Consider the following 10,561-nt stretch of genomic DNA (forward strand, 5'->3'; position numbering starts at 1 on the left):
TTTCCCTCACAGACCTGCTGAAAATAAACAAATATCTGCAGTTATTAAAAAAAGATAATAAGTCCTGGGTTATCAAAAGGCTTGAACAGGCCCAAGTCATGTAAGAGACTCAATAGGTGAACTCAAGAAGAGGACTAAAAGGAGGCCATCACTATGTTTCACTGGGTAGATATCACAGACCCCTGTGCACCACACAACAGAAGAACACACACTAAAATGCCTCCAGCCCAAGGCCTGTGAAGAGAGCATGCTCAACTTTTAATGTAATTCCACAGACACTATACCAAACTGGTAATACAGATGTGGTTTAGAAGATACAAGACCTGAGCCTCCAGTGCCAGGAACACACGAAACTACTTGGAATTATTAACTACATGAAATTGTACTGGTATCTTCCAGCATTGAGCTCTGCAAGATGCTCATATTAACAAGAGAATCCACGTGCACAGCTTCAGGCATTGCTAAACCAAGGAGGAAAACAAAAAATACTTCCAAACAAGTGCACCTATCCCAAATTCCTGAAAAAGCACCAAATTTGCCCAAGACCTGAGGATAATCAGCCTTTCTTCTCAGAGAAAGGCCATGGAATATTTGACAACTTACACGCATGTTCCTTCTCTCATTCAGAAAGGCATAATTTCAGGGGAAATGCCCCACCTCTCTACTCAGCACCAGTTAGTAGACAGTGCATCAAACTAATGCAATGACTACAACTCTGTGCAAATCTATTGTGCAAGTACTTTCTTACACAGCTAGCAAAATCTCTTAGAAACTCAGCAAGGGAGACTAGCTTCATTCTACTTCTGATAAAATTAAAAATGTAAGGAAAAGGTATACTGAAGCCTTTTCCTAGATCTCACACACTACCTTAGAAGTAAAATACCAGATAACAGGCCATAAATACTACCTACAGATAAAGCTTTTTATTCAACTATAAGCACATGGAGCTATTTTTCATTTTATCACTCAAAGCCATTTATGCATCAAAAAATACAACGTAACACTGCTACTCTAGAACTAGGACACTCACAAGCCTCTTACCTGAACGTGGTACAGCGCTGGGCTCTGGATGGACCTGGCAGTCTGAACACCTGGGCATCATACCCATCATAATCCACCTGGATAGGCAGGGCATTCTCAGCATCTTTTGGAGTCCCCAGTGCTGAAATAAAAATTATATAAGCACTGGAACCTCTTTCAGCAATGTTCAAGATCTGCAAGCTAGAAGTGTCTAACTCTCACCACTAAGAAAAGTATCTATTCCAAAAGAAATCACACGCAAAAGTAACAGGAGCAGAACACCTGGAGTTGCTCAGTTATCAAAGTTGGTGCCTCTGAACTAGGCTTCTTGACACCCTAATGTCTTTCTCCCCTCACTGCAGAGAGAGCTGGACTGGATGACATTTAAAGGTCCCTTCCAACATACTTTATGCTTCTATGATACATCCAAGCTGTTAAACTTAAAATCAACAGATCAATCCTTGCATGAACATATATGCCTCTAGTTCCCTCACAAGGAACATCCTGGATAACAATTATGTGGTTTTGATAGTTTTCTGCAACACATGTCCCCTCCCAGATCTCACCAGCAGTATTTTTGCTGAAGTGTTGTTTTACTACAGCTGTTTGTTAGTTTGGGAGTCAGTGGGAGGGATCATTCCAGAACAGAATTACTCACAGGCATCTCGGTTATTTTTTGCTTTCTCAGTCAGGGGCTGCAGGGTCCACCAAAGGATGTGGTGGAGTGACCAAGAAGACAAAAAAGACAAAAAGAAAAAGAGAGAGTAAGAGAAAAGACAGAGCCAACAGAGTCAGCATGTTCTAAGGAAATATCCCCCAATGTCATCAAGCATCAGACTGAATTTATCCCGCTGACTCAGCAAGGCAGCCAGACCACTTCAGAAGTATTTAACACTGATATTCGGTCGCAAACCTGTGTAAAAAACACACCTTTGCCAACATCTTTCTTCCTCTCCACAGAGTTCTTTGTTGCAGAACCGAACTCTAAATTTATGGTGGCTAAAATATTTCTCACCTAGTTTCATTCCAGAAAGCAAAGATCTACAAAACTGGTCTCATTCACAATCCCTACACTAATCATTACAGCTTTCCTTTCACTGTCTTAAGACAGAAACTCAGTTACAGCTGTTGTAATATTTGCTAGACAATATTCTCATGCTTGGCTGAGAAAAGGTATCTTTGTAAGAAAAATCAAGTAAATAAATCAGAAGGATACCTACTTTCCTTCCTGCCAGCTTGATCCGTGGAGTGAAGCTGTTACACAGGAGCTGACTTTTGGATGTGTAGAAACTGAAAGAAAACACATGGTGGCTCAGAAGTTTAAGAACTGAACATAGTTGGTCAGCTACACACAGTCCATGAATTTGAGCTACCTATTAGATGTATATAAAAGGACATACCTTTCTCTGCATAAAATACCATATGGAAAACACTGACAGATGGTTAACTTGACAGAAGCTTTTCTTTCCTTAAAGACCAGCCTTTGATCTCCATACAGCCTCAGTGTACATCTCTTCTTCATACGCTTCACCCGCATTCCCCAACTCACTTCCTCTTTCCACAGAAAGTTCCACCTTCACTGTCTGCACCGGGCTGTGTAGTTTACACCAACCTCTCCCTAATCTACATGACTCTAATGATTCACATCAGCTGCCTGAAAACTCCCACCTAAAATAATTTATTCATTAAGATCTGTTTCTTGTCCTATAAGTCTTTTAAATCCCACCTCATTATAAAAGCTTTCAAACACCTTTTTCACCTGTGGCAAAAATCAAACCTACCAGCCACTCAAAAGTACTGGGTATAAGCAACCCATGAATGGTAATTGGTCAGGACAGTCAATTAATGCATGCAGATAGAATGAGATAAATAAAAGAGAGAAGAAAACATAATCCTACAGCAGAATAAGGACTGAGGAGGTGGTTTTCATTCTGAGCCCTGATGTTTATGTGTAAGGAAAGAAGAGAGAGTATAATGGCATAGAACCTTTAACAGAAACCAGAAAGGAAACCTAACATGTCGTGGAGAGAAGGAGCATAAAACTGAGCTTTACTGTTTCCTGCAATTGTTCCAACATGTATCCATGTTATCCACATTTTCTCTACATGTAACTGCTCATTTGGGATATATTTGTTTTCACTAATAACCAATCTAGTTGAAGTGACTGTATTTTTTGTTTAGCTTCCTGACTTCCTTCAAGCATAGCTAAAGGCTAAAACTGTAAAGAGAGCTTAAGATCAGACCTTTTCCTCAGCAAATTGCCTGTCACCTGATATGTAGCATTAATGCCCAGAGTTCTGCAAGAATCTTCAACATTCCATGTTCTGCAAGACTATTGTAATACATGCCTTTGCAACAACGAAAGAAGAAAGAATTCAACAGACTGTAAAGAGGAAAGCAAAGCAAAAGCATTCAGCAAAGCCTGACAGAGTTCACCTACCTGTGGTTTATCCAGTGTGGAATATTGTAGTCATCACCCAATCTGGAGTCACCAGGTCCACAGCGATTATGCAGCTGTTAAGAGGAATTCAGAAGCAGAGCAATGAGTTGTGTCTAGGTAGTCACCAAATGAGTAACATTTCTAGTGGGAGCAGAAAGAAAATAAGATTATGTTACCTTAAAGAGTGGTACAGCATGCAATGGCTGTTCTCCCATGCATACCAAGTCCACACCTATCCCTGTAAACAAAAAACAGCAGAGTTGAGCTATCTACCAAGCTAAGTCAATTTGAGCTGAAGGCCCAATTTGTATTCGTATCAGGTTTTAAGATGTCATTATACTGAAAATAGTAGTTAGTAGTCCCATGGTATGGTTACAAACCAACAGTGCCAGTGTGGACAGAAGAAATGTTTCTTCTAAACTAATGCAAGTCATTCAAGATTATCCTTTAAGGGAAAGGTCTGCATGGGCAGATGGAAGTTCTTTCTCACAAACAAAAGAAATTAAATGTCTAGAGGTTCTCTGAAAACCTGTCCATTTCAAAAGAAGTGCAGACCCAAGCCTTCCAGCTGTAACCCCTCTCCCCAGAGCACACAAGTTACAACAGATACTTTTTCACAGCAAGAAAAGGCCAGAGCTTTTCCAAACAGATCTGACTGCCTTCATAAAGATGGATCAGATCCCTAGTTCCTTACCATTGTCTATCATCCGCTGCTTGGTCAGAATCATGAGCAGTCGATCCACCTCAAACACACCCACACCAGGTGTGATAACCACCGACATCTGCCCTGTGCGGTCGAAGTTACGGTTTATGTAGTGCTTGTCAAACACTAGGAGAAAGAATTAGGGGATATTTTAAAATAATAAAAGATGCTAGATGCTTTTTAAATAAATTTTTCAGAAAAAGACAGGTGACTCTATTAACAGCAGTATTAAACAACTTTCCACAAAGCACATGTAAGCTTCTATATAGCCTTGTCCAACCAATAAATGTTACAAAAGCTACAGGAGAGAGATAGGTGAGGGCAGAAGAGAAGATGGGAGCCAGATACATATTTTTCTTATATGCTTACTGTTTCCTTTCTAACATCTAAAAAAAGATCTCAAACCAACAAACAAACCGAAAAATCCCCAAGAATATAAAAGTCCATTACTAGTAATTTTAAATAACATCCTGTGCTCCCTCCCACAGGAGCAATACGACATCCATTAAGGTGATGGAACTACATCTGATGTGCAGAATCACAAAAAGCAGATCTTTGAAAAGCATTTCCAGCCCATCAAATCCATCCCCCTGCTAAAAAAGACAGATCAGCTTCACTTAAATCACATTTGATCTAAACATTTTGAAATGCTTCTGTAGTTTAAAATTTCAAGTTCTATTTCAAGAGGTTCTCAGACAGATAAACAGCTAGAAGAAAAAAAATTCAAGCTAGTGAGGCCCTGTAAATGGTTCCTGAAACTTGAAATACCCAATACTCAGTTATTTGGGAGCCACTGGTTTTCCAGAGAGACACAAGACAACTTCTGAGCCTGAAAATGATCACTTAACCACCTAATATTCCCCTTCTCCTCCTCACAGTGTTAAGGAACAGGCAACCCAAGTTCACATCCATTTACTAGCAGCTGCTTCAATAGTTCTCATCCTGTGTATTTTTATCCATTGTTCATAACTTACCATTGAATGAAAGATTTATGGCCTCCAGGTAGTTCCCTTGTGCCGAGGTAGAATTGTAACCTGGGGGAAAGCCCTCTGGACAAGTGTTCAGAAGGAAAAAACAATAATCATCATCTCTGTATAAACTAGCTTTAAATAAAACCCACAAAAAACAACACGACAAAGCCAAAATAAAACTGCATTTATAGTAAATCCTCTCATTCCAACAAATTTCAGGCAAAACTAGTATTGGTGTACCTCACAGGAAGACCCAAGCAAACTACCAAGCCAGGAAAGCACTAGGTAGCACAATACCAGACTCCCAACTGCAGCCAAAGAGTTTACAGACAATGTAAAGAGAAAAAACAGTAAAAGAACCGAAAGGAGGATTCTTGTACCTGCTTGCTCCAGTCGTACCAACACAGGATACTGGATGAAAAGCTTTTTAATGGTCACGAGCAATGAGGTCCACTCTTCTCGTCTCTCATTCTGAACTACAACTCTAGAGAGAGCACAACACAATGAGGATCATGAAAGGAAGCTATGAAGAGAAAGTGAGAAAGGGTGAACAAACTACAGAAAGAGGAATGCACATAAAGGTGTCCTCCTTCTGCCTGGCAGCACATTAGAACTTGTAGTCCACTAAGATGTAGATGAATGCAAAGCTGGGAACAACCCCAGCCAGAATAATCTCTTGCTTCTAAATGGGTGATCAACATTATCTGCCAAATAGCACCACTGTTCTGCGAAACACTAACAAGGCCAAGTTCAGACTCAAATAACAGGTTCAACAGCTGCATCTGTTGTGCCCATCAGCTGAAGGGCTCCAGTACCTAACTGGAAACGTGTGGTTTCAGCAATGGCTCTCTCTGTTCTTCAACTACTCAAATATATAAAGTCTAAAAAATATCCAAACTTTACAGAAAAAAACTATTCCAAATAGTACAAAACTTCCAAGTTTACTGGCAATTCCAAGAGAGCTCAGACAACACATGTATGTGGAAGACAGACTTAGCAGATATGGCTGTGCACTCACAGATGGAACCAGGACTACTCATCAATTTGCTGCAGGTTTCAGACACAGATGTTTCTCATTATCTTAATTCCATACAAGCTCCTACAGTTAATAACATAATATCCTCCATATGGGTTGCTCATACACTGTGGGACAGGAGAGAACTGGGAGGAAGACATACTTGTAAAAATCTTCATAAAATCTTCCCTCATGATCCTGCCGAATCGATGCCCGATGCGTTTCAGGGAACTCATCTGAAACAGAAGCAAAAGCCCCTGTTATGCTCTTGTATAGAAATGACTCACCTCTCCTAGCAAGGACCTGTTCTTTCCATTTTTAAAAATCACTTGGAGAAATACCCTACACAATAGGAGATGGTGAGATTTCCTACACAATATTTAAATTGCTTTTAAAACAATGTGACAGCCCGAGTATGATGAGGAAAAATTGCCACTATTTTCTTCTATGTAAGATTTTCACTGCAGCATTTCCATATGAATGGTTGAAAATATCCACTGTGCTTGGTAAGGAATACCTTGGACATGGGCATAAAAAAATTGGGGAAATAAGTCACTTGCAGCCTATGCCCATTCTTCAAGAGAGAAGGAGATAGGTTTAAAAATAGAAATACTATAAGACAGAATTTACCTACCTATAGATTTTGCTTCGTAAAATGTTCTAGAAAATAAAACCACTGTCACTTCATGGCTGCAGTTTTTCTCCTGTCCAGGAAGAACAGATGAAAAAAAACAACTTTCAGGGTCACAATCAAAAGAAAATTGTGCATATACGTATATATTAACACCCTAGTCACCAATTTAGTGACTTTAGTTCTGTCAGAGGCTCTGCACAAAGCAGATAGGCCAGATGAGCACTGGGGTCATTCAGCACATTCACAATTTGGTGCAGACCTGCTGGAACCACTCTTTTGATGCCCAGGAGCCACATCTCATAGTCCTACCAATCTTAGCACTGCCTGACACAACCTGGGTCTTCCTCAAACTGGCATATCAGTGAGCTCATTAGGATGGCATTGACTTGGTCTTTCAGGTCAGGGTGAACTCAATCAGCTATTTACCTTCCATTTTGTGAAGAGGTCAGCAAGGAAACCATTCACAGCTTTCTCAAAATATAGGTCCCCTGCAAAGTAAATATTTCCAAAGCATCAAACAACAACAGCTACTTCAACTATGGGGTATATTTAATACTGAGCCTAGGCCAGTTATTTTTATTACAATGAGAGCACCTCTGTGCATAATCCATGTTAGTATCACTAAAGCAAAGATGATGAAAAGATTAAAAACATGACTATATTTCACAGAATGTAAACAAGACTCTCGCTGTCAAAAGGATCTGACCTTTAAATTCACTTTTCCAACACATTTGCAGCATGCTGGGAAAGCATCTGTACCATCTCCTAGGCGTAGTATGCACAGCTGACCCCCTGCTCAGTTTTGAATAGTTGCCCAGCTACATATGCCCAAACACATGGTCAAAGGAAGTGGTAAGAGGCTTGCTAAAGAACTAGGCCAGAAAAATAAATAGGACAATGACAGACAAGTGACTCATTCTTCATGTCTAAAGTTTTAATGCTCTAGCTGACTCTGTCTGGGCTAAGGCAGGAGTTTTGCTTCCTCACTAAGCCAAAGTCAAGACAAATCTACAAGATTAAGGTCCTCTTTACACAGAACTTCCACTGAGTTCTGGTTTCTGGATTTACATTCAGGATTCACTTGTACCTGCCCTCATCACAAAATACATTACATCCACAGAAAACCTTTCCAAGGTTCACTGCCAGTTGGTCCCCTTGATGTCATCACTGAGACAATGGTACCCAGGCACTACAGCAAGGACAGGAAAATTATGGAATACTCAAGATAGAGAAGTGTGGCACTGCAAGTAAGGATCTAAGGGAGCACCAGAGCACACCTCAGAGCACTGCCTAAGCTGAAGGCAGATACTTTAGTTTTCTAGTAGGGGTAGAAATAAAGAGTAGTGGCAGTTTTCTAGCAGGGGCACATGGGAGAGCAGCTGCCACCCACATTCACAATCAGGCAGTTACCTACATACCATAAATATCAAAATCCCACATTTCACAGCTCATCTGGATAAAAATATAAACCATGGCAGAAGTGGAGCGGAAGACCACCTGCAAGGCATGAGAGATCCGATTTAAAACAAGGTACATTCACTAAAAGGGCCAAACACATAAGTTAAGAACAATTTAAATGACTGTGTGCACTGCACTATAGGGAATATAGCTCCTCTAAGGAGCTGCTATTTCAACAGCCTGAGTGATTCCTACTACTGTCAGCACAGAAGAGTTGAAGTTTACTCATTGATTCTCCTGCATTTATTGCCACTCTCACCTCACAACTAATTCAAATGATACATAAAAATCTGCAAGACAGAATTAAAAGAAAGGTGGCAAGGAGAGGAAGGGAAAAACTTCCTTTACCCTGCTCCCTGCAGTCTTACCCGGGTGTCCTCACTGATGTATCCACAAGTGACTTTCTCACTCTTAACCCACAGTTCACCTGCCTGTGCCCTGCAAGAAAAGAGTGCAGAATATTTGCTAACTAGAGAGAATAGGAAGATGAGAGAATCAATATTTGAGCAAATAAGGAATCTACAAAAAACCACACTCAAGGATGAGTGAATATAGAGTACAAGTTTATTTTGTTAAAATCTGCTCTTTAATCCAAAAGATAACAAATAGCTGTTTCCCTCTGCACCTGCACACTGCCTTGTCCCTTTGTCATCTCAAGAGTAACTGAACTTAATACATCTTGGGAAGGGGAGAGGAAATAATTTCAGAGGTAAAAGGAAAATTATTTGACATTCAGAGGTAACAAGTGTGGCTGGCTGTCCTGCTACTATTTTCTTACAACCCAAATCAGACAGAAGCCTCCCCTCACCCTGTGGTGCAGACAGAAATCTGTGGAAGAGCTGGAGAACCAGAAAATGTGAAGGATTTTTCAGAGAAGATTGTCCACTTGGATACTCTGGATTCATTAATCTAAAGTGGTAAGCAACAGTAAGCTCTGAAAGGAGACACTGACCTGATACCTGCAAATTCAACTTTTTGGGTGACATAGGCACACGTGCTGACCTAGGAAAGAATAGTCACAGGTTTTAAAAGACCAGCAGGCTCCCAGCAAGCAGACCAGCTTAATAATAAACTATTGACACTCAAACACCTGACTTCTGGCATAAAATCAAGGAAACCACTGAGCATATTTACTACTAACATCTCAGCCTACGCAACCTCCGCTATAGACAAAGTAATTTTTAACACATACAAACTTCTATTGGGTTCATTTGTCTAATTCACTGCTCTTGGAAGAGCCAAAGACTGTACCACAGAGATGCAGAAAAAAATATTTCTAATAGATGCTTATTAAGTGGCACTATCAGAGAGGAGATACTTGAGCACACTTCTATTAGAAAAACATTTGGATTCAATTCCTTCCAAAGGTAATAAATCATTAAAGCTCAGAACATAAGAAAAAAACCCTCTCAACAGCATTTTCAGTGTCCAAGGCAGTAATTAACATGAGTGCAATGAAGTAGTAACATATGGGAATAATTCTTTGTGCAACACATTGACATTCATTTCTTCAACTCAGAAGAATAAGCTCCTCACGAGCTGCTGATGTTGGTTTCATCCTCAGCTTCCTGCATTTTGTAAAATACTTACTTTCCTTCAGAGCAAGCAAAGGAAAAGGTGTGTAATCTCCCCCATCCTACATAGGAGAACAGCAGAGGCCTTACCAAACTCTTCTTCAGTCGCCACATATCCCCACGCCCAATATACTGATCCTTGAAGGTCAGCTCCACCAAGTCCAATGTCACCTCCTGGGAAAAGGAAGAAAAACAGTGCCTAGATTTTACTGGTTGCTCTGGTAAGAACCAGATGTTTAAGGGAGGGCTGCTCTCAAGCAAGTCAGTGCTTCTATCAAACACAAGACAAAAGGGAAGTCCCATCAGAATAAGTGCTGAAGTTCTGCTTGTACCTGGAGCTACTGTGAGCTGCAAGACACTGCACAGTGTGAGCAGAAAAAGCCCAAGGACTCAGTCTGTGCTACAAGCCTCAGTGCAAACTGGAAGCACAAGTCAAACAAATTACTTCCTTCGTTCATGACATGAAGGAAGCTTTGTTTTCTGCAGATTTTTGTCTTGTGCAGAATGTAAGCTGTGACTGAAGCTCTTCTGATAGCTGGGACTTTCACAAGAGATGCCTCTCTCACAAGACTCTCTGGTGTCACATCGTGCAAAACCATGCCATGGCTCTTTATTTTTATCTTTACTCTGCCTGGTTATCCTGATTTTCTGGGATTTAAACCTACATTTGAAATTTATACATTTTTATCAAGCTGTGCTGAAGCTAGTCCACAGACTTCAAAAAGAGAACAGGGATGGTAGGGAAA

At 40.4% G+C, this 10,561-nt stretch overlaps 1 protein-coding gene across 1 annotated transcript in view; it reads right to left on the bottom strand.

Annotated features, from left to right (window-relative positions):
• DEPDC5 (DEP domain containing 5) overlaps nucleotides 1–10,561 on the bottom strand; it is a 43,356-nt gene that overhangs the window by 30,305 nt on the left and 2,490 nt on the right. The window contains 15 exon segments of the mRNA XM_010004810.1: nucleotides 1,011–1,162; nucleotides 1,679–1,715; nucleotides 2,241–2,310; nucleotides 3,461–3,534; nucleotides 3,637–3,698; nucleotides 4,155–4,289; nucleotides 5,138–5,212; nucleotides 5,515–5,618; nucleotides 6,313–6,385; nucleotides 6,784–6,853; nucleotides 7,210–7,271; nucleotides 8,202–8,280; nucleotides 8,610–8,679; nucleotides 9,194–9,243; nucleotides 9,906–9,989. Of these exon segments, the coding sequence (XP_010003112.1) occupies nucleotides 1,011–1,162; nucleotides 1,679–1,715; nucleotides 2,241–2,310; nucleotides 3,461–3,534; nucleotides 3,637–3,698; nucleotides 4,155–4,289; nucleotides 5,138–5,212; nucleotides 5,515–5,618; nucleotides 6,313–6,385; nucleotides 6,784–6,853; nucleotides 7,210–7,271; nucleotides 8,202–8,280; nucleotides 8,610–8,679; nucleotides 9,194–9,243; nucleotides 9,906–9,989 (1,197 nt within the window).

This window comes from Chaetura pelagica, unplaced genomic scaffold (assembly GCF_000747805.2).
Source record: "Chaetura pelagica isolate M959 unplaced genomic scaffold, ChaPel_1.0 scaffold249, whole genome shotgun sequence".
Lineage (NCBI taxonomy): Eukaryota > Metazoa > Chordata > Aves > Apodiformes > Apodidae > Chaetura > Chaetura pelagica.